Consider the following 24,576-nt stretch of genomic DNA (forward strand, 5'->3'; position numbering starts at 1 on the left):
TAAACTAGGAGAGAACAAAGGATATTTGTATTCAGAAAGAACCCTGGGTAGCAGTGTGGAGGGAAGGCAGAAGGGGGACATGCACAGGGGACTGGAGAGTAGTTGGGCAGGGGTGCTGCAGTGCTCCCCAAACAAGCCAGTGGCAGGGTCATAGACAGACAGGAGTAGAGTTAGAGCTGGTCAAATCCAAAAGGCTGATGACCACTGTGAACAGCACTGTTTTACCGGGTTTGGGCCACCCATTTCCTATACTCTTAGTTTCTTGGGGATCCACCCCTTGCCTACTCCCAGTTAATATGGTTCATTAACCACTTGTGACCTTGGCCTCCACCAGTCATTGAATCCCATTCCCCTGGGCCACTGGTGATCCAGTGAAAGCCACTGAAATGGTATTGAACCTCCTGGGCAAAAGACTCATTCTTCCCTGTTTGTCTTAAATGTATGAGGATGTGCAGTCTACAGCTGCCGCTGCAGCCAACTTGGAGCCATGGAGTGGGGATATTTGAGGAAAGAGCTAACATGGAAGAGAGTAGCGCCAAGAGATCTATTAATAGAGAGAGAAACCTGGTCCTGGTGATGTCATGAGATCAAGCCTTGCCAAAGCCAGTCCTGCCCCAGGACTCCTCATTTACATGAGCCTGTAGAACCCCTTTTGCTTAGGTCAGATTTAGCCGGGCTTTCTGTCACTTGCACGTGAAAGACTCCTGCCTTATAACAACAAATTGGCTGTTGGGGTGAGAGAATAGGAGTCTGTTTGCCAATCCCAGATTAGGTGGCTGGCTGGCTGGAGGACCCAGATAGGCAGACAGGGTACACAGGATAAGGAGAAAGTCTAGAAGAAGGAAATGGTTTAAATCTGCTCTGTAGTGCAAAGAGAATGCTGACTGCATCCTAATAGCCAGTTTCCTCTCTTCCTTCCTTCCTTCCTTTCTTCCTTCCTTCCTCCATCCTGCTGCCTGGAATATAAGTGAATGGCTGGAGATCTAGCCATCAATTCCTAACATGAAGATGAGGGCCACTCCCTGGGGGTGATGGAGCAGAAAACAGGAAGGAGTCTTGGGCCCTAACAGCTCTGTAGAGCCACCAGTGGAGGCATGTGCTGCCTTCCTCCAGACTTTACTGATGTGGCAGGGAAATCAACATTCATCTTGGTCAAGCCTCTGTTATTTGGGGGTTTCTGTCTCATGCAGCTGAATTTAATCTTAACATGGGCCTTTCTGTCATTGAGATTGGAGCTGCAGGGAATTAATTTAACCACTGCCTGGGGTCATAAAGGGTTTCCTATGTCCCTGCACATTTCTTTTATACCTCATTCACAGTACCTACATATTAATGTAAGCAAAAACAATCATTATTGCTTTACATTTGTCTAGTCTTTAATACTACGTTATGACATCCATACCCATTAGTTATTTAAAATGCTCGCTTTAACACTTTGTGGGGTAGGGTTAATTACCATCGGCCCTTGGAGGACAGAACTGCTTCTTGTTCACATTTGTATTCTCACCTCCAAGCATACAACTTGGCACCTCAAAGGGCATCAGCAAATCTTTGTAGAGTGGTTGATTTGAACTGATAAGCTATGTGACCTTCCCAAAGTCACAAAGTCATTCTCATGTGGGGCCAAGATTTGAAAGCAGCTCACCTAACACTGAATGAAGTCTCTTCAAAAAGAATGGTAATGTGAATTATGCAGCACATCTCCATCTCCAAATTCTTAAACTACCTTTAGAGTCTCTAATTTTGAAGTTATATCTGGTTTCTTTTAAATATTTATTATTAAGCACTTAAACCACGTAGGGTAAAATCGAGTCATCCACATGCCATTCTATATGCTACATTTCACCCCATCATCAAGTGCTGATACCTCCATTTGCATGTTTCACCCTTCAGTAGAAGGCGAAGGAGGCTCCCTGTCATGCTGACAGTCCTACATGCAGTGCCTAGCTCAGTGCAAGGCTTATAATAGCCACTCAGTAAAAATGTGCTGAAAACATGAATAATACTTAAAACTCCAATTAATATCATCATTCCAAAGCCTCTTTCATTTATTTTCATTACACATTACACTCATATAGTTCTAAATGGTTTACTATTTGCGTTCTTTTTTTATGAACAATCTTTCACACACGAGAAGGGACTGTATTCAACTACATGTATCAGCTCACCATGCATATATATACTCTTATTATCAAGTCATTTGTCCTCCCATTTTACAGAAGCTGCAAAAGGGAAAGAGACCTGACCAAGGCTAGACCAACGGCAAAGCTAAGACTGCCATTTAGGTGACCCAAGTCTCCAGTTAGTGCACTCACTCCCTGCTGCATGAACCTGTCAGCTACACTTAATAGTCCCTTGGGGTCTTCCTTTCACTATAGAGAGCTAGAAATGCCTTGGACATGAGACAATTAATTTGCTTTTTGAAGCATGGCCATGAAATTGACCAATTTTCAGTGGCATCCTTGTTTCAATCATCTGACTTTTGCACAGCCAGTGTGGCATGAGCAGTGAAGCTGAGCTAAATGGTGTCAGGGTGGCCAGAAACACCAGACTGACCTGTTTATTGATCTGGCAGCGTCTCATCCATTTACTCTGTTTATCACTGCTTGTCTGATTGTGCGAGGTAACAATATCTGGATGCTAGCATGCTGATTCATGTTTTCTCCCAAAAGAAAGAATTAAGAAGTCACCTCGGGCTTCTCGTCACTTTATAAGTGGGTGTGCTCCACAGATATTACTCAATATTTACTAATGCTCAAATCAATCATATCCTATCACATCTATCTAGCTGGCCGATTGTCATAAAATGTAATGACATCTCAAGTCAAGTGAGACGCACATTTATGACATTGTTATTATCACCATTCTCCTATTAATGCTATCACCTTGTATTTTCAAGGTACTTATTCTCAAACAGTTCAAGTCTTTATAAGAGAGGTAATATATTCTCACCCCTACTTATAAGATAAAATACCTGAGGCATAGAGAAGAAAGGATTTATTCTGGGCCACAACAGATTTAATATGAAGCTTGATGCTCTATCCACTCAACTGTAATCCACTCATCATCCCTTCTCATAACCATCCTGCCCTAGAAGCAGCAAAGACTTTTCTCAATCATTTAGAGCCATATACCAGGAGCAGAATAAACACCTGGGTCTCTAAGAGCTCTCTTGAGGACCTATTTCTTAACACAGGCTGGTGTGTGTGTGTGTGTGTGTGTGTGTGTGTATGTATGTGTGAGAGAGAGAGAGAGAGGGAGAGAGAGATGGATGAATATACTCGGAGGAAACGTCTCTTGTGTATTTATCAGAGAGGCTGGGGGTGGGATGGGATGAGCCAGGTCTCCAACCAAGAGCATAATGTTACTCACCAAGAAGGAGCAGAAGAAGATGAAGGAGACAAAGTAAACGTACGCCAGGTCGGTGCCGCAGCGTTCGTTCTCGCTCTGGCCTGATGGCGCTGTGGTGTCCGGCTCACAGCCTTTCTCCCCGAGGCACGACAGCATGATCTCCTGCCAGGCCTCACCTGTTGCGCTCCTGAGCCCAAAGACATTGTGGTCAGCAGTAGCAGGTCTGCAAGTTCCATCCTGGCCTCAGCTCTTTGCCAGTTCACCCAGCTTGTCTTTCTCTTGTCTGAGGCCCCAACAGGTACCTTTTAACCCAGCGATGAGGCCTGCCAATGAGGTCTCTCATGAGTTGTGCCACCTCACCCACTGCTTCTCTGTTATTGAGGGGTCTCTGCTGATAGTGGTGGAGATACTGGTGGGACTCTCTAAGACTCCCAAGTCAATCTGGACATCCACGGTTTCAGCCCTTAAATGGAATTTGGTCTGCAAGCAATTGTCCTCACCTTCCCCTCCCAGAACCCTGGAGGCCACGCTGAAATTGCAACTTGCAAATTAACCACGGGGGCAAAGGAATTACATAACTTTTCTAATGTTATCAGGGCGGTTTCACAAAAACTTTGTGGTTGCCCGCCTTCTCCCTGGAACTCCACTGTACATCCTGACAGGAGCAGAGGAAGCAGAATAAGAGACAAAGGCAGACAAGAGGAATAGGCAGACCTCATCTGGAGAGCCCCAGCTATGAAAGTTATGCATCCGGGTACCTGAACAGCAGCATGAGGGACCCAAAGAAACTTCGGAAGTTGTTATGCCGATTGATGTGACTCTCCTCATCTAGTTTTATGTTTCCAAATACCTTGAGGAGAAAAGAAACAGAAAGCAATGAGAATTATTGAGCTTTGTGATGTGTCCAGCACATGGACACGGGATGAACCTGTAGGGTTGGCAAATCCATGCATGTGAAGCAGATAACTCAAACCCAGAGAGGCTGGTGGGCATCCTCTTCTTGGCCTGATATGTAGCAGTAATGATATTCTCTGCTGCTCTGGTAGAATAGAGGAGACTAACGCTAGCAAGGGCTGCAGGAGGCAAGGTCTTCTGAAGTCATTCTGCCTGCATGTGGTTCTGCCCACACCTAATTTGGTGTCTTTATTCCCATAGTACCTGTCACCGTGGCATTCAAGCAGTTTGTCAAAGACATTACCCCGTAACAGGAGTGCAAGGAAGGAGTCACTCTCTCTTCCTGTCGCAGGTAGGAGGGAAGGGAACATCTGTATTTGCATAAGATGTGATTTATGGTTTGGGCTGATGCTGCCCTGGAATTTGCAAGCAACCTTCATCAGAGAGGGGGATCTCTATGTTCCTGGAACATATTTCTATCCAGGCAGTCAAATCTCAGGTCAAGAGGTCTATGGTCTAGAGTCCATGACAACAAACACACACACATATCCATGCACATACATACACCTTCCAACAGACCCAATTCCCATCCAAAGGTGACCACTTACGCAGAAGCTAAAACAAAGTACAGACCAATACGAGGAGATAGTAAGGACAACTGGATACTTTGAATAGGAAAAAGAAAAAAGTTTTGGATAGATCTGGCCAAACGGTGAATCTTACTACTCTGCTGCTCTCACTGAGCTTAGCATGAGGTCACAGGGCAAATTCAAATGAAGAAAGAAGGACCACCCAGAGATCGCTATCCATAGACAATGAATAATTACAAACTACCTGATACAGACTGCCTGGAGCCAAGATCAACCCTTAGTCTCTTCGGATGAAAATGGTGCTTTTACCCACGCACTCCTCATCCCCAACCATGTTTCAGCTATCAGGATCTCCTCCACAAGTTGAAGTTTGTACAACTGAAGGTTTTCTGGGTTACTTTTCCAGCCATTTGAGATAATATTCAGCCTACATTTAACAGGCTTCAGTTTATCTAATGTATGCTAAATGGAACACATTTTTTCCCCTAACACTTTTTACAATGTGCAATTGAGGAGCAATCTCTGCCCCCAGCTATTTTGCTCAAATAACTCCCACTGACACCTGCTTTGGGAATTTGTTCTCAATGTTGTTTTTCAAGACCCAAATACTACTTGTCTCTCAGGGGGCACGGAGGTGGCAGCCTTGCTGCAGTGGGGAAGAAAGGAAAGAGGAGGATAAGAAGGTAGAGCCCCCTCTCCCAAAAAAGATAAATAGTAGCATTTAAAAAACCTACCCAAACAACCTAATCTAATTAGTTGTGGATACCCCAGGAGGAAACTGTCATATATCCTTGCCACTGTTCACATCTCCTCCTCTCTGCTTTCTTTTCAACCGTCTTGGTACAGAAGCCATGGTTTTTCCCTGTTCTACCACATACACACAACCTACACAGTTTTTTTCTCCCTATAACACTCCTGAAGTCATCATTAGTTGTCCTCATCATGATTTTCTCAAACATGCATCCAATCATGAACTATTTGGAGGGCCTCCTGTCATTTTGCACATGGCATGTGTGTAACAGCCAAAGAAACTAAAGCTATTGTTAAATCTAAGATAATTTCCATGCCAAAAATGTATATTTATTGTAACAGTGGCCTTTAAAACTTTTTTTACTATCTTTTGTTAGCTTTTCACTTGTTACTGACCAAAATCTCTGTTCTAGTTTGCTAATGCTGCTGGAATGCAAAACATCAGAAATGGATTGGCTTTTATAAAAAGGGGTTTATTCAGTTACACAGTTACAGTCTTAAGGCCAAAAAGTGTCCAAGGCAATGCATCAACATTCAGGTACCTTCACTGGAGGATGGCCAATGGTGTCCGGAAAACCTCTGTTAGCTGGGAAGGCATGTGGCTGGCATCTATTCCAAGCTCTGGTTTCAAAATGGCTTTCTCCTGGGATGTTCCTCTCTAGGCTGCAGCTCCTCAAAAATATCACTCTTAGTTGTTCTTGGGGCGTTTGCCTTCTCTTAGCTTCTCTGGAGCAAAAATCTGCTTTCAAAGGCCATCTCCAATATGTCTCTGTAAGCTGCAGCTCCTCTCTCAGCTCCTGTGCATTCTTCAAAGTGTCCCTCTTGGCTGTAGCAAGCTCACTCCTTCTGTCTGAGCTTATATAGTGCCCTAGCAAACTAATCATGGCTCAGACTGAATGAGCGGGGCCACAACTCCATGGAAATTATCCAATGAAAGATCTCACCCACAGTTGAGTGATCATATCTCCATGGAAACATCCAATCAAAAGTCTCCAACCCAATCAACACCAATATGTTTCCTGTCCACACAAGACTGCATCAAAGATTAATGGCATTTTGGGGGACACAATACACCCAAACCAGCACAATCTCCTACATCAAAAGGGGATGTAACAGAAAGAAGGGATGCTGAGACCCATAAGAAAGCATATCAAGAATATAGGTTTAAATCCATTTTCACTTGGAATCACAGAACTTTAGAACTAGAAAGGACCTGTGAAGCTATCCAACCTCTGTAGTGTATTGATGAGAAAACTAAGGCCAAGAGAGGTTTAGTGACTTCAACAAATTTGCACAGCTGGTCAACTGCAGCACTGAGGCTGAAAACCTCATCCCCTAACAGCTTCAGGGCTCTTTCCACAACCCAGCAAGTTATTCCTTCCTTCCATCTTCAGATCCTTCTGCAAAGCTCTCCTCTTCCAAGAAGACTTTGAAAGTTCAATATAAGAGTCCTTTTCCTAGATACATCCTGTTGCTATTTATATTTTTTCCAAAGCTTGAGTCCTACCCTTTTTACTTTGTATTTGTATGAACTGCTCTCTCTTTTTTAAAAAATCACTACCCTGGATAGAGTCTCTAGTGTCGGCTCTGTGCATGGTGCTGGGTCTCTGCATGGACCAGCAAGAGGAAGGTTAGCTAAAGGCAAGTCACAGTGGGAAAGCCATCACATCTTTGTGAAATGGAGACAGTGCTCTTATCTTTTGGAAAGAAGTCCATGGGGAATAATATATTAGACACCACAGTGATTGGGAAGATTACAATCTCATAACTGAACAGCTTCCCCCTCCCAGTAATGGGTCAAATAAATACTTTCCTTTGTTTGGTGGGAGGAGACTTAAGCACAGGGACTCTGGGTAAATTGAGCTGAGTCAAAATCTCAGTTCTCTCCCTTAGTACTTGAGAACTTGAGCATTTTATAAGTCACCCAACCAGGGTAGGCATCAACAGAGACAAGGAATCCCATTTATAAACATTGTCATATCACTCCTGCACACACTCTTCATACATCTTGAGTATACATGAAGAAAGAGAGGGGGCTGAGAAGGAAGACAGTGGAGGGAAGGGGAAGAATGCATATTAAGTACAGTGCCTGGTGCCTGGCACACCAAGGAATTAAGGTAATGGTAATTAGCATTATCATCATCAGCAGCAGTAGTATTGGCAGCAGGAGGTCAGTATTGAAGATGGTCTTATTCTAGTGTGCTGGTTTGCATGTATTATGTCCCCAAAATGCCATATTTTTTGATGCAATCTTGTGGGGGCAGACGTACTAGTGTTGATTAGGTTGGAACCTATCAATTGAGAGTTTCCATGGAGATGTGACTCAATCAACTGTGGGCAAGGCCTTTGACTGGGTAATTTCCATGGAGGTGTTACTCTACCCATTCAGAGTTTGTCTTAATTAAATCACTGGAACCAGATAAAAGAGCTGAAAAACAGAAGGAACTCAGTGCTGCAGCTAAGAGACACATTTTGAAGACAGACGTTGGAAGCTGATGCTGGCATTTTGGAGAACGCCATTTTGAAACACTACCTGGGAGCAAGCAGATACCAGCCACGTGCCTTCCCGTCTAACAGAGGTTTTCTGGGCATCATTGGCCTTCCTTTGGTGAAGGTTTACTCATATTGATACCTTAATTTGGACATTTTCATGGCCTTCAGACTGTAAATTTGTAACCAAATAAACCCCTTTATAAAAGCCAATCCATTTCTGGTATTTTGCATAATGGCAGCTTTAGCAAACTGGAACATCTAGATTACTTTGCCTGAAGATGAAAGGAGAGTAAGAACTATTTTAAGTGTGGCCAAAAATACATTAATGTAATCAAGTTTTTATTTGGGTATTCAAGAACACAAATATTTGATTCTAGATTCAAATATCTGGAAGTGAGAAGAGACTTAAGAGAGGTCATCAATCCAGCTTTAAATTTCAGCAGGAATCCTGCTTATAAAACCCCAGACATTAATCCTCTACTGCAAAATCTTCCGTTAAGGAGCCCTCATTACTTCTCAACCAAGGTGCACAGTTTTTTGACCCTCGACATTCTGTTGTGTTTGAGAACAAAACTCTCCAGTAATGGAGTTAGAAGAAGAATGAAACTGAAGGGCAGGCAAGAGAGAGGAACAAAAAGGAGAGACATTTCAGAGATGCTCTGGAAAGGGCTGTTGATGCAGCAAGCCCAGGAAATGGTATTGCCACTCCAGATGGCAGGTGCCATGGAGGAGACGGCCCTCAGTCCGAAGGCAGCCAGACTGCCTGACTGCGGGAGACTGCAGCTTGGCAGACATTCCTTGCCGGGGTTTAAGCACGGTGTCTCCAAACTGAGGAGCTTTGCTTCAGAGAGTCAGCCTCCCTGAGACAAGCAGCAAACTTACGTTTCCAACTGGATAAGAGCATGGGAGGTGTTGCTGGTTGTTTACAGCAGGAATTCACCCACCACGAGTGAGAGTCTCCTTTGAAACAGTCCCTTTTTGACCTCTTCTGTTCAGCAGGCCTCTGGCTACCTGCTTAAGTATCCAGGGTGGGAGCCTGTGCCTGTCTCAGGTTCTGAAACTTGACGGGATGTGGTAACTCAAGGAACTGTTCAGCAAGCTGCAAGCTCCTTTCAGAGAGGAATTAGCTGGATTGTAGCCCTTCAGTCTCCCTAAAAATGGGCAGGCTGCTAGGAACTCCAGGGCCTGTTCACAGCAGGGGAGGAGGAGGTCTTAGGGCAACAACTCAGCCATTCAAGACCTAACTCAGACACCTGTGGTGTCACCATGTACAGAGAGCAACCATCTGACCTTTGAGGCCTATCCCAAGTACCTGAGATCCAGAGAAACTGGTCATCATAAGCCCTTCTCCCTCCCTAGCCTCATGGTGGCTCCCTCTGGCTAAGAAAAATGGCGTCCTCTTTACTTTAGTTCTATTACTTTCCGCCACAGAAGCCTAGCTGCTTATAAGTCAGATTACAAGCAGATAACCTCAGATGAAGCCCCTGCACTGCAGTACCTGGTGCCCTGGGAGACCTGAATGGGAAACCACAGCACATGCGGATTTGCAAGGTCACACTGCAGCAAGATCCTGGGAGAGTGCCCCTCAGGCGAGAAGGGGTTTAGAGCATCTTTGAGCCTGCAAGCTCAGGCTTCTGAGCCAGAGACAACCTGGGGAGCAGCTGTTCCCCACCAGCTCACCTGCATCCCAATGATGGCATAAATGAAGAAAAGCATGGCAATCAAAAGGCAGACATAGGGGAGGGCCTGGAAAGAAAGCAGAGATAGGACCATTAGTTAACAGGTAGAGAGCTTTCAGGCTCAACAACTTGCAGTCATTGAATTCTTGTGTCCTGAAGCTGACTTATTCAGAGGACCGAGACTTTCTATTCCCTCAGGCTGTTTAGTTTTCGGGTATGATGCTTGAGCTGATGCCCACTCTAACAGTTATGGAAGCTGTTAGCCAGAGCACCTTATAACTTACCTTCTGTCAAGAATATCCACTCACCCATAAGTGCAGCCCGTATCTCCAAGATGATCTAGGAAAACTTCCTGGCCTTGGGATTCTTCCCACTTTGCAAGCAGAATATTAATAACCTGGGTAATTGTGATGCAAATTACACAGCAAGCATCTAGCTTTGGCTTCCAAATTGCTGTATTATCCCATCTGACTCCCACACCCAATGTGAAGCTCATGAAGGAGAATCTGGAAGCAAAGCAAAATGGCTGGGGGCTCCTTTGTCAGTTGTTTCATCCTCTGATGAAACATTACTGTTCCTTTGTCAGTTCTTTCATCCTCTGATGAAACATTACTGTTCAATGCTGAAGCCTCCTGATGTTCCACTGTGTGTCACGCAAAATTCCACTATGTGTCATGCAAAATTCCAAAAAAGCCTGCTTTAGTATTAGCAACCACAAAATCCTACAAAAATCCAGATGGCACCAAATTCTATACTGTGTCAGCTTACTGCCACTTTGGGATAATAAAATTTCGGTTATAGGAATGGGGGGTGGGGCAAGTAAAGGAATGTAAGGCAGGGAACTGTCCTTGGTGGTTTGGGGAAAAGGCAGACTATAGAATAGTTCGGATTTAGGGCCAGGGTGGGCCTCTGTAACTATGGAGTGATTTTAGCACTGACATGGAAGTCCTTCTTTACCATCCAGTTTTCTCCCTGGCAGAAAACGAGTCGCTACCCTCTGTCCCGAGTGCACACCATGAATCCTAGGAGATGGGATCAAAGGCTTTTAGATGGCATGAGGAGCAGGGCAGAGCTTATCAACTGAAGGACTAAATGGAGAGTCTTGGGAGTCTATTTACAACTTGAATAAAGGATAAAATTAAAATGCAAATTAAAATGGGTGCTAATAAAGTACTCTCTGATGAAGTGCTGTGTGCTGGTTTGAATGTATTATGTCCCCCAGAAAAAGCCATATTCTTTGATGCAATCTTGTGGGGCAAACATATTAGTGGGGATTAAGTTGGAATGTTTGGATTAAGTTGCTTGCATGGAAATGCACCCCGCCCAACTGTAGGTGATAACTCTGATGAGATATTTCCATGGAGGCGTGGCCCCACCCATTCAGGGTGGGCCTTGATCAGTAGAGCCATATAAATGAGCTGACAAACAGAAGGAACTCAGTGCAGCTGTGACTGAAATTTTGAAGAGGAGCTACAGCCAAGAGGGACACGTTGAAGAAAGCACAGGAGCTGCAGATGAGAGACATTTTGAAGATGGCCACTGAAAGCAGACTCTTGCTCTGGAGAAGCTAAGAGAGGACAAATACCCCAAGTGCAACTAAGAGTGACATTTTTGAGGAACTGCAGCCTAGAGAGGAACATCCTGGGAGAAAGGCATTTTGAAATCAGAAGTTTGGAGCAGACGCCAGCCACGTGCCTTCCCAGCTAACAGAGGTTTTCCGGACACCATCAGCCATCCTCCAGCGAAGGTATCCGATTGCTGATGTGTTACCCTGGACACTTTATGGCCTTTAGACTGTAACTGTGTAACCAAATAAACCCCCTTTTATAAAAGCGAATCCATCTCTGGTGTTTTGCACTCTGGCAGCATTAGCAAACTAGAACATGCTGATACCCAAGACCTGTGAGAGTGAAAAGGAGTGTTGATGTAAATATTCCTTCTGCTGAAAGGGCGGAATAGGGAGGCAAGGTTTCTTGCCACCTTCTATCGTTTTCTCCCTGTCCTTCTCTACTTCAACACCTTCAGTTCCTAGTTCATCTCCTTCTACCCCCAACTTTGGAGAGAGGACCAAATAGTCATTCTGCTCTTTCTTATCATGTTATAAACTCTAACACAAAATAAGGGAAAAGAGGGAAGAAATTCTGAGTGGGGTCCAGTGGTGGAGAACTGGGTGTTGCTCAGGTACAGGAAATGGCAAGGCTGTTTCTTGTTTTCTTTAAATTATTATGGCTCTCTACTATGTATTTGCAGAGACAGCTTTTGTTGAGTTCGCATTAAGAAACAACTTCTATACTATGTCCCAGAACTGCCCTGGAAAGAAAATACCTATCTATGACAGTGTCACCAAGAGGCAGCTTCCCCTGTCTTCACTGTTCTCCATATTACTCACTGGAAAAAACCAACCAGTTGGCTGTCAATTGTTGACATCCATTTCTTTTTCCTCAAAAGAATATAGTTTTACAGAGAATTGTTGATCATAATAGCATGACAGGCTGATGCATATTTCTAAAGAGATCAAGAAATGCGTCTCATTAAAGAAGGTTTTAAGAGCACCTTGTGTTTCAAATTCTAACTCCAAATTCAACCAAGACTCAGATGGTAAACGCTTGCTGAGGTTTCAGATTTCTCCTCTGTCATCTAGCTTTGGGAAAATAGTGTTCATTGAGGCCTCTGTGGGAGTTGAAATTTGATAAAAGTGTCAAGGGAGCTCAAAGAGCCTGAACATCCTTACAAATTGTCTCACACCTCAAACACCCTAGTCCTTGATAAAGAAATAGATCAATAATGATCTTTCTAAATAACAAGAAACCACAAATTCACTGGCTTGCCTTCTTTAGATTAATTTCTACTTAAAATATATAAATAATTAAAATAGAAAAGGCAATTCAGTGAATTCATGACTTTTTACCTTTGAGTCACTTAATGCTGTCAAATTTATTTTCAAAACAAATTCAATGAAAAACTCTTTTTTGATAAGAGAGCAAAATAGTAAGCATTTGAACAGCAGTTGGGTCCCCCAAACCTTAAAAACAACTAATTATGATACTTGGTAGAGCCTGAAGATATATTTGGAAAACTTCTTTTACTACAAGTCTCTGCCATTAAAGTGGGTCTCAGGTGTCAACTTTCAACTTTCATTTATGACACCTCTGTACAGCGTCATTTGGAAGACGCTCATCATATTAACCTTGACAGACACTCCTATTTGTTTGTAGGACACAGAGGTGAGCATTAGCATGCCATACATTCAGAGGCTCAGGAAATACACACAGATGAAGACATATAGGTGGGGCGGCTGGTGTGAGGCATCTGCTGTGAAACACAACTCAAGGACACCTTTGGAAATCTATTGTATGAATGAAACCACTGACAAGTTCCTTGGAAACGCAGGAGACATCTGACCACAGATGGCTCACTCTTTACATGGAAGGGACTGCTCAGGGCAATTTGGAACACCTAGGGAGGGAGAGCACCTCAGGGGATACAGAGGATGCCTGTGTGACAAGGTCGAGGTGTTTTTCTAGGATGAGATTTTATCCAGTAGACATAAGCTGCCACTGCTCGGCAGAGCCATGCTGTAACTAAGAGCTGCTGTGTTTATCTAAGGCTTCTGACAAATGCCCATTCTACAAGCTTCAACTTCTCGGAGGTGAAGGGACTTGAGCACTGATGCTGATGCTGGGCCGTCTGCTGTGACAGGGCCACCTCTGCCCTCTTACCTTAAAGGACTGCACGAAGGTCCAGAGTAAAATACGTATGGTGTAGCCCTGCCGCAGGAGCTTTATGAGGCGGGCAGCTCGGAAGAGCTTCAGAAAGCTCATATTGAAGCCACTGGTGTTCACCAGCTGGTGGAACAAAGGGAAACATACAATTAGTGGCATCATGGTCATTTAGAAAATCTAACCATTGGTATTTGCATGCTTCTCTCTCCTTTACATCATAAAATTAGACATGGTCTCTGTCTTTCCTTTTTAATCCCAACTCAGGTGACAGGCCAGTGAGGTCTTTCCCAGGTCTCCCTCTATTCCCAGGTAAAAGGGCCAAGAGGAGTCTCCCAGAATAGCACCCTGCACACATTAGACAAAGCCGGCCTCCTGTTCTTCTACCGAGTGTTCCTCACTTGGACTTAGATGCCAAAGAGAGCAAATCCTGTAATCCCTCTAGCACATGGTGGCTCTCCAATATTCAAAGATGAGCTAGCTGTCCAAGTCCTCTTTAGGATGAACCAATTTAGGGAAATAATTCAGTTTTAAGAACATTGAGGGCAAAGACACTGAGCCTCTTTTGCATCTCCCAAAATATCTAGCAGAACACTGTGCACATGGACCTCTCTGACACCCTCTGTTCCACTCACCCTGTTAGATGCCTGCTATTTGAGCTATGCAAATGAAACAAAACCTTCCATGGAACCAATGTTTGCATTCTCTGGCTAATGCTCAGGAGTGAGGCGGTGAACTCCCAACACTTAGGGAAGTATACCTGGCTTGATGGGTTTAAAATGGACTGAATATGCAAAGGATTTTGTAAAATTGCTGCTTCAGAGCCAAGCTTAAAGCCAAGGAAGGGTCTTATGAGCCATTTACCTTGCTGTCTGTCAGGATAATTTCTGTGATGCTTCCAATCACGGTGATGAAGTCAAAGATATTCCAGGTGTCTCGGAAATAGTTCTGCCGAGTGAATTCAGCCATGGGAACATCAGAAAAAGGGAGATAAAAGGAAAAAGGGCATCTTTCATTACATAACTTGGAATTAAAACTTGTCAATTCATGCACCAGCTCATTCTAACTTTGGCTTCCGTTTCCTATTTCTAACCCAAAGTGCTCTTTCTCTTCCACTAATTTGGGAATTTCTCATCTGGAAAGCAGTTCCATAACTACTTGAAGGTCTTATTTTTAAGACGTCACTAAAAAGCTCATAGTTAAGAAAGAGATCTGTGGCCAAAAACATCATAAAATCCAAAGAAGAAAGATCATCATTGTCACCCAGAAGATTATAAAATTACTTTCAATGTTACTCCAAGATTTCCTACAGCTATGACTTTTAAATTATCTGTATTGTTTCATGTGACCTTATAAAATACAGTTCTGATTTGCAAAAATCAACAAAAGTCACAGAGCTCATAAGTAACTAAAGGTTACAGGCATGCCACTGAGCCTTTTCAAATCAACTGCTGATTTGTCAATAGGGTGAATGGGCTTCATCTTTTCCCTCCTGCTCTGCTTTATCTTGCACCGAGGTATAACTAAATAAAATACAAGAAAGCAGTGAGAAAACGAGTGGGTTGAAGGTGATGGAGGAGAAACAAAGGACCCAGAAAATCCACCCACCAGAAAACACTTCATTTAATAGGATCGAGTGGGTTCGGCTCTCATCCCCCAGGATCCAGTGAACAGACCTTGGACCATATTCCTTAAACGAAATGGACGCTCGGGTCTTCAAAAAGTCATCCTCTTACTCTTGGGTAGCACCTCTCATAAGAAACGCTCAGAAGGCTGCAAAAGTATGTCCCTTCCTATCCTCACAGCATCTTTATAGGACAGGAACTAGCATTATTGAATCCGTACTATATATTTTAGATGTGGGCCAGCCCCTTGGCATTAGTTCAACTCATTTAGTCCTCCCATAGATCCTATAGGCAGGTAGTGAAAAATACACTATATTCATAAAGTACTGAGTGGTAGGGTTGGCAAGGGGAGGGAGGAGGGATGTGCAATAGAGACAGAAATGGAGTGTGGCGAGAGAGGAGTTACATTTAATGAGCACCTCCTCAAGGCTGGACTCCTGTACATTACCTAATTAGATGCAAACAACAACCCTATAAGGTAGCTATTCTTATCCTCATTTTATGTGTGTGGCATGAAGAGAAACTGAGGTAGGACAGCCCCATAAGCTCACTGCCTATTAGGATACCTAGTCCATCACTGCTGGAGCAAGTTGAGTGTCTGAGCTCCTCAAGTCTCAGGGCCCCTCCCACTGCCCACTCCTGATTTTTGAATAGGTTCAGCTATAGTAGAGAGAACACAGGTCTAGACCTCAGAGGACCAGAATCCCTGGATTCCACTTGAGGATGCTTTACAATATAGAATGGTATAGAATAGCATAGTATAGTACAGAACAGATGATGGTGGGAAAGCATGTTTTTTGAAGTCAGATAGAGATAGATCTGAATCCTGGTTCTGTCTTTTACTATCATTGGGAAAATTATTCAAACTTTCTGAGCTCCAGCTCACTCATAAAAGAAAATAATAATACCTATCTAATAGAGTTGGGCAGCATATATATATATTAATTTTCTTTTGTTTGTCTTCTCCCTTTCCTTTTTATTTCACACTTCTTTCCATTCTACTACCTTTTAATTGTGCAATTTTAGAAACAATATAATTTTCTGAACTCAATGTCATCATTTTAAATGATAACAATAAAGATAATAATGATAAAGACGCAATCTGCCATGCCTAATTCATAGAGTAATTGAGAAGATCTGACAAAATGGAACATATAGGGGCATTTTGAAAACCTAGAGTGCTATGGACTTATTTGGGAACTAGTGGTGCCTTTATACCGTGAAAATGCCTCTAGAACCTTGAATGAAAATATGGGGGGTAAGGGTGGGAAGGAGGCAGGGTTTGGGGCCGAATCATCTAGTTAAGCCTGTAAGTATGCATTCAGCATTCACCATAATTAGACATAATTGGGGACTTAAGTCTCAGCCAATGTCAATACCACAAGCAAGTAATCAAGATGCATAGAAAAACTTTCCCTGTTGTGGTGCTGGCATCTCCTTCTCTTTCAGTTCACCCTGCTCAGGGCTAGACTGTATTATAAAAGCACCTTGTTTGTGGTAGTTTCTTTGTACTTTTTATTCCCTCAAGTCTCAAAACACTCAAAAGGGAGTCAAGCAACAATGCAGCCACCTGCAAGAAATGGGACAACTCTCCACCCAAAACAAACAAATTAATGATTTTTAAAAGAACCATTAGGAGACCAAAAGCAATCCCCACAATCAACGTTAACAATTACCAAATCCAACCCAGAGCCCCTGTGAAAGCTGCTACCAAACACTTATTCAGATAATAAGCCAAGTTTTACTTCTTGTGGGGAAAGTCATATATACATATAATTTGAAACTGTAGCACACACCCTAAATAAGTGTGAAACAGCTGTCGAGTGGGCTTATCTGTACCCACTGATCTCACTGAACATGGTGAAGCAGTGTGGGAGGGGGTGGCAGAGGGGATTATTTTGTTTATAGGACACTGAAGCAAAGAGCTAGGGGTTTTCCTAACACTGTTGAGAGCAGATGCAAGCAACTGCGAAACAATTATAATTAGTAATTGAGGAAGTAAAAGGAGGGCTCATGCCAGAAAAATTTACCCCCAACCCTCCAAAATCCAATTCCAGAATACCATCATGCACACACACACACACACACACACACACACACACACACACACACACCTTAAAAGTCATTAGCCTTTGTAATTGTAAACATTTATTTTGGGTGGCAAAGATTACTCTTCTTGTAACTAACAGGAGGAGGACTACAGGTAAAATCTATTTTTTGTCATGTTTGAGGCTAAGAGGGACAGCTATTTGCCTGTTTGAGTTACACAATTCTTATACATTTTACCAGTAAATAAGCACTCAAGGTTTATTAGTGCAATCCTTGTTTTCCTCCTTACTGACACATAAATTGCAGTTCTAGTAAAACCAAGACAGTTCCCCTGACGGCTGACAGAATTTGAGAGGACCAGGGCTGATGGCTAGGTGAGTGTGGAGCTGAGGATTTGGCTCCCTTTGCCCTTTCTGCAAACACCTTCGTGCATCCTCTTGTCTCTACAACAGTTTACTGAGCAGTCACAATGAGCCCACAGTTTGGTGGCCAGGTGTGTGAACCGTTCCTGAAATAGCAGTCACCACTTCTCTTCCCACAAAGGCTGGGAACACACCTGAAAGGAAGGGAAGACAGGACCAGGGTGGGACAGATTCAGAGACATACCAAGAAGCCAAAAGCGATGATTTTTAAGACACATTCCAGGGAAAACACCATGGTGAAGGCGATATTCAGGTACTTCAGAGCCAGTTCATAGGTACAGGGAGCAGAGTAGTACTGCCAGGAAGAGGAGAGAGGAAGAGAAAGAGATCAAAGCCTAAGGGGAGAAGCATGATGCGTGTCACCGAGGCCGGCCATCAGTCGTCCCTGCCCAAAGGGACAATCTGGTGAGTGGTGCAGAGGAGATGTGGATGTGGCGTGCCGGAGAGGGCAACTACAAATCCTATGTAGCAAAACAAAACAGAATAAAACAAATAAAAACACATTCCCATGTCCCACCCATACTACTTAGCAAAACAGCCAGTCTTCCTAGAGAAATGGAGGTGGGCAGGGTAGAAACATTTTCTCGAGTTAATCAGTCAGCCTGTGGGGTCATAGGGTTAAACAGGATCAAACCTCTCTTAACGTTCCACAATTCTTTAGAACCAGACCTTTATCTATGTGCCCTGACATTTTCTACCCTTGTCTGACTCTGAGTTCCATCACCACCTCTGGTCTTGGAAGCCTCTGGGCTGTTAACTGTACTCTTCACTGCAGTTTGACCCCCTGAACCCTAATAGGCCCTGGGCTGGGCTGTTGAGTAAGATCAACAAGAGACTGCCGGATGGAAAACTACGTGAGGAGCCCTGGATTGGTGAATTGGAGTGTATTCCCAGTGTCTCAGGAGCACACCCAGTTGCTCTCCGAGGAAGTGGTCAGCCTGCTCCGCCCTCCCGCTCGCCATCCTCACCTTCATCATGAGCACGACAGTGTTCAGGGCGATCATGGCCATGATGGTGTACTCAAAGGACGGAGACACCACAAAGTGCCACACGCGGTACTGGAAGGTGTGCCTGTTCTGCGGCATGTAGCGGGTGAGCGGTTTGGCACTGATGGCGAAGTCAATGCATGCCCTCTGCAGGAAAGCCAGGGTTATTAGTCCAACGTCAAATCCCCTAAACCTGGCACATCGGTGTGCTCTCCATTAGATGGTTAGAAGAAGAGGATGGTGTATGAAAAGAAAATGGTAAGGCTTGGACAAACAGAAGGAAAACTGGCAACAGAGATTATCTGGACAAAACTCTGGGCAATATATCACCTTAAATGAATGCACAGAACTGGGGCTTTCTGCCACGTGGGGCAAAGACTTAATGGTTATTAATAATACTTTTTTCCTTACACAGTGTAATTTTTTTTTGTCTTACGTAGGCAGGAAGCTTTCCCTGATGTCTCAGGCAGAAGTAAAAATCTTTCTCCTTACCTATTTCCATAGCACTTTGTTTGCTTTTTTCTTATGATTCCTAACAATTACTAGCTCAGTAGAATTCTAAAAAAAAAAAAAAAACAAAAACAAAACTATCAAAACCTTACAGTGTGCCAGAATTATGCTTTTGCTGGAAAAGCAGCCATACGTATGATACATTCCTTGCCCTTAAAGCAAATATACACGTTACTGGGGGACACAGCCAGGTAAGCAGATGTCTTAATGTTATCATTTTGGTGCACAACTTTTATCCCCACTCTACACTACAGGCTGCTTAAAGGTAGGAACCATATCTTAAACACCTCATGTACCTCCCAGCTCTCTACACCTTACACCTGGGCCTTAAGGAGAGTAGTGCTCAAAAATGTTTATTTAATGACTGAATGATTAATTTTCCCATCTTCTGTCTCTCACTTTTAATAAAGTCAAGAAAATTCAGTCTTCCTTCCTAACTCTGCTGATCTGAGAGTCCTTTCTAGAACCCCTGCTGCCCCACACTCCAGATCACCTGCTGTTACCTCATTCTTCTCCAGGCTGCACTCCTCCATCATCTTGTCTCCTTGCTCCTGGAAGGTGATGATGATAAGGGCCACAAAGATATTGACAAAGAAGAAAGGGAAGACCACAAAGTAGACCACGTAAAAGATAGACATCTCCATGCGGTTGCTGCGGCTTGGGCCTCGGTCTTCCTCCGTTACATCTACAGAATGCTGCAAAACTCTGTGGGGACAGAAACAGGAGGCACGGATGGTGGAAGGCAGTCTTGGCAATTGCTCTGACTCAAGACTTCACTGGGAGACATGCCTCCTATTATATTTTTCATCTGACTGTCTTGACTTTGCATATCCTCCACTAATTTTGGGGATCCATAACCAAGTTGGTAAAGACCTAGTTGCACTGAATCCACCACTATTTCTAGCCTTGTTCCACCATGCATACAGCTCCTAAGCAATGGGGTGGCATTATTTTGCAGTTGTGGCTGTCACGCCCAGTACCAACAGACTCCTGAATTACCACTGGCCTTTTGCTGTCAACTAGACTGGGCTGCCAACAGAAAGTGGTCTTAGTAATTGCCAAGTCTCTGAGAAATCAGCCTTCAGCTAGGGGCAGCAGATAAAACTGCATTCTGTTATCTTATTCATAAGAGTTATGATCATAGGGAGTGTCTCTGTATTCTGACAACTCATCTTTAACCCTCAATCCTCAGGTTCTCAGTGCAGGGCCAACCTGGAGGATACATGTCTAAAATGGCCCGCAGGAACGTACCTCCTCTTGTCCAAGGAGTGGAGAGCTGTTCAAAACTCATCTCTTCTATGGGTGTTAGATGGCTCCACTCAATTCCTCAATTATTGGCTAAAACATCAAGAGTTTCAAATATTTTTCCAACTTTGTCTTCTCCCTCTTGATTTCTGCCTTAAGAATTTTCATTCTTCCTATCTTCTGCCTGTCTCACCCACTCACAACCACTTACTTTCCGTTACAATAGCAAAGGGTTAGCTTTGTTTAGCTTGAATCAGCTTCTCAAGGTGACCACGTGGCCCTATCCCAGCTCACCCACAAGCATGCCAACTCAAACCTGTCACTCACTGAGGCCATCCTTCCCCTGTGGAGACGGTGAAGAGGGTCAGCAGAGCCCAGATGATGTTGTCGTAGTGGAATTCATGGCGTTTCCATTCCCGGCCCTTCACTTCCATCTTGTTTTTCTCATGATCTACGTAGTTGCCTCTAAAACCAGAGAGGAAATAATATAGGGCTGCTTCACTATAGCTCATGGAAGAGAAAAGGAAATCTATGGACTTCAATTCTGTGAGGTAATAATGACCAGATAACTAACGCCAGGAAGAAGAAACTTTACTGAAGGCATGGTATTATCGTGAATTAAAAATGAGGTTTGGCACCCAAGAAACATAGCACCAAATCCTAACCCTTTCTTTAGTCAGCTCTGTAACCTTGAGCAACTTAAACTTTCTGAGCTTCAATTTTCACATGTGTAATATGCATATAAAACCAATCTTATAAGGTAATTATAAGGATTTAAAATGACAATCTGAATGTAAAATGCCTTTTACTATGTCTGACACAAAAGAGATACTCAGTAAAAGTTAACAGATTTCCTATTTTCTCATTTCCCTAAAACAGGAATGGAGATAGGTAAGATAAAGGAGAAAGAAGAGATACATGGGAGGTCAAGCAGGCCTCACCAGGACATGCTGTACAGAAAGTGAGCGGGACGTGATGGCTGTACTTACATGCACTCCTTCTCTGTGTCCTTGGAACTGTCCGTGCAATAAAAGAACTTTCCTTTGAAGAGCTGAACCGCGATGACAGCAAAGATGAACATGAAGAGCTTGTAGACGATGAGTATGTTGAAGACGTTCTTCAAGGAGGTCACCACACAGTCGAAGACAGCCTGTGGAGAGAAGCCAAGAGTCCTGGTGTGGGGGTCCCTGTGATGGGCCTGTACATCTGCCAAGAGCTGGGGTGGGGCCACACCACTGCCACCCAGCTGGATGGAGAAGGTAACCCAGGAGGCATCACCCCCGTAAGAGGCAACATCATGGGATTAAGAGCTGGCTTCCACGCTGGTCAAGACTGCAAGGCCCCACCACCCAGGGAGGGAAGCAAACGCATGCTCTGAATCTGAAAATAAAATCAAACGGTAGAGACTAGATGACATCAGGCAACCGAGGGCGTCCTTTGTGGGATCCTGAGAGGGCTACTCCACTTGGTGGGAGAGACAGGAGTTTAGAGCTGAAAGGGATCATGGAGATTATTAAACCCATTTCCTTCATTTTACAAGTGAGAAAAGAGAAGTTCAGGGAAGTTAAATAGCTTGTCTCTGAACTTACGTCTCTTTGGTGACATTCTTAGATTTGTATACTGAAATTTGTATACTGAAAATATATTGTGTTTTGCCTTAGCTTTCTAAACAGAACAGGGAGTAATAATGAACTACCATCTTTGTCCATTTTAATGATATTTTGTAATGAGTTCTTACGTTGGCTCCAATTAAGTTAAGCACTTAACCATTTAGGATGAAGATTTAACAGAGGTGAGGTGGGAAGAGGCTGATATCCTCCCTCTCTTAGAAATGGGAGGAATGGGGGGACAGAATCAGGAACTAACACTTCAGTTAAAAGGTAATGGATCTCCAGAGACCTCCAATCTAGGCCCTAAGCTGTGATGAGCTACATGGAAATGTGATACATTTCAAGCCATTTTTAGGTTATTTTCTAGGTTTTTAGGTTTAGCTCGCTGGCAAGTCCAGCCCCACAGTGAAGCTGCATTTGTGCACCTGCTTCTCCCAGTGCTGGGTGAAGCATCACTGGTCTGATTAGTTCGACACTGCAGGTAGTGTGAGTGACACGCAGCCTTGCAGAATCATCAGAGCCGCCCACTTTTCCCTCGGGTTATTGAGCTGCAGACGGAGAATCCAGCACTTTCTCGTATAATGGAATTAACCAAGGTTGGTGTCTCCTTCTCCAGCTTGTTGACTAATCTCATCAAGCTGTCTGCAGGCTCCTCTGGAGTCAAACACAACTAAGAGAAGATGATACCACTGGAGCCTGAGCAAACAATGGTTCGTCCCCCAGGCATGCTGCCCAGATTCTGTTGCGAGACCAGCAGAAAGGAATGAGTATTTCCAGTCTCTGACCCACTCCGAGCCTTGTTACCAGGTGGGGAAGATTATAACGAGCATCCCTGTGTAAAAGATTGCCTAAGGCTATGGCAAGGTCACAGAGAACACTTCCTCAGGAGCATAAAGGTTTCCCCCTTGATGGAGTCCCTGGGTGGGCCGGGGCCATGAGCTCTAAGAGGAAGCCATGCTGTTCCCAGACGTTGAGCAACCTTGTTCATTAGTCTTCTTCTCTGCAGAGCCAGAGGGTGAAAGAGGAAGCAATCTCCCAAGCTCCTGTGGGATGGGTTGGTGTTTGGGAGGTATTAGCAGTTATGAGAACTAATGGGAAATTGGGATTGATCGGGAAGTAGGGGAGAGCACAGTTGTTAAGACCCCTCCCCCAGCTTTGCCCTCTGTGGTAGTTTTGGGAGATCAGGCCCTGGCATGCCAGAGGAATTGCTGGGTGTTTTTTCAGGGTCCACTATGTCAGCTTGTTTTGTCCATACCACAAATGTGTGGGTTACAAGGTTATCTCCATCTTCCAGCTCAAAGAAGGTAAAAGGATAAGTAATTTTCCTGAGTCACATAGCTCCTAAGTCCCAAACCAGAGCCTGCACTCAAGTGGGTTCTTTTTATGTTGATGGGAGTTCTCCAACTGTGCTATACTAAGAACCACCTGGGAGCCTGTTTAAGAGGCTGACTCTGTTGAGCTGGGGTCAGTTCAAGAATCTGCATTTTAAGAAGCAATCCACATCCCCAAAGAATTGAAATCAGGGACTCAAATAGATACTTGTCACCGGTGTTCAAAGCAGCATTATTCAGAATGACCAAAAGGTGGAAATAACCCAAGTGTCCATTGACAGATGAATGGATAAACAAAACATGGTATATACATACAATGGAATGTTGGTTTTAAAAAGAATGAAGTTTTGAAACATGCAACAACATAGATGAACCTTGAAGATATTGTGCTAAGTAAAATAAGCCAGACATAACAGGACAAATATTGAATGATTCTACTTATATGAAATAGCTAGAATGTACAAATTCATCGAGACAGAAAGTAGGCTAGAGGTTACCAGGGACTGGGAGAAGGGGGAAAAGGGGATACAGAATTTAACGGATACAGAATTTCTGTTGGGGTGATGAAAAGTTTTGGTAATGGATGGTGTTGATGGTGGCAAAATATTGTAAATGTAAGACACTGAATTGTACACTTAAAAATGGATAAAATGGCAAGTTTTATAGTATATATAAAATACATAAAAATTTAAAAAAAGAAGTGACCCTGATACAGACATCTGTGACCATACTTTGAGAAGAACTGCACTATCCCACGTGACTTTGCAGATGGGTAATTAAATCTGCTTCTGGGGACGCATCCCAGAGTAGCACCTGGACATGGGCTTGGGCCTGGGACCAAGGCTTGCTCAGCTGTGTGTCCTGGGTAGCAGCAGGAGGGCACTGTGAACCGGAAGCCCTGGCCCTCTCCCTGGCATTGGCTGGCTCTCATTCAAGGAATTCAGGCTGGAGCGCCAGCTTCCATCGACAGCAGTAATGCCAAGTGTGCATGTGTGTGGGGGTAGGGGTGGGGTTTAACATGCTGGGAAACATGGAAACATGACTCAAATGGTAATGAGAGGCAGGGAGGCCAGTGGAGGGAGAAGCCCCACTGGGGTTGGGAGGGAGATCACTGGACAGACACCTATTAAAGCTCAAGGCCTGGCAATAGGATGAACTTAATTCATGTTCACTCCCTTCCCCACTTTTTCTCTGCTTCTGCTAAAAATGTACTCTAAGTTTTTGAGCCTCAAAAATAAGAACAGTTAGGGCTAGAAGACCCTTTCCACATCTAGGTTGAAGAGAAAAGGAAATGTCCCAGGTCACCTGGCCTGTTGTGGTGT

General features: G+C 43.9%; 1 protein-coding gene across 2 annotated transcripts in view; it reads right to left on the minus strand.

The window, feature by feature from the left end:
* Window positions 1-24,576, minus strand: part of CACNA1E (calcium voltage-gated channel subunit alpha1 E) — a 335,694-nt gene that overhangs the window by 26,374 nt on the left and 284,744 nt on the right. For both annotated transcript variants that reach the window (XM_037825226.1, XM_037825225.1), the window contains exons 28-37: window positions 21,303-21,463; window positions 20,641-20,778; window positions 19,572-19,773; window positions 18,541-18,705; window positions 17,757-17,867; window positions 14,341-14,424; window positions 13,477-13,602; window positions 9,759-9,824; window positions 4,110-4,201; window positions 3,373-3,538 (exon numbers count right to left, since the gene is read on the minus strand). In XM_037825226.1, coding sequence (XP_037681154.1) covers window positions 3,373-3,538; window positions 4,110-4,201; window positions 9,759-9,824; window positions 13,477-13,602; window positions 14,341-14,424; window positions 17,757-17,867; window positions 18,541-18,705; window positions 19,572-19,773; window positions 20,641-20,778; window positions 21,303-21,463 — 1,311 coding nt within the window. The remainder of the gene's footprint in view (window positions 1-3,372; window positions 3,539-4,109; window positions 4,202-9,758; window positions 9,825-13,476; window positions 13,603-14,340; window positions 14,425-17,756; window positions 17,868-18,540; window positions 18,706-19,571; window positions 19,774-20,640; window positions 20,779-21,302; window positions 21,464-24,576) is intronic.

This window comes from Choloepus didactylus, chromosome 2 (assembly GCF_015220235.1).
Source record: "Choloepus didactylus isolate mChoDid1 chromosome 2, mChoDid1.pri, whole genome shotgun sequence".
Lineage (NCBI taxonomy): Eukaryota > Metazoa > Chordata > Mammalia > Pilosa > Megalonychidae > Choloepus > Choloepus didactylus.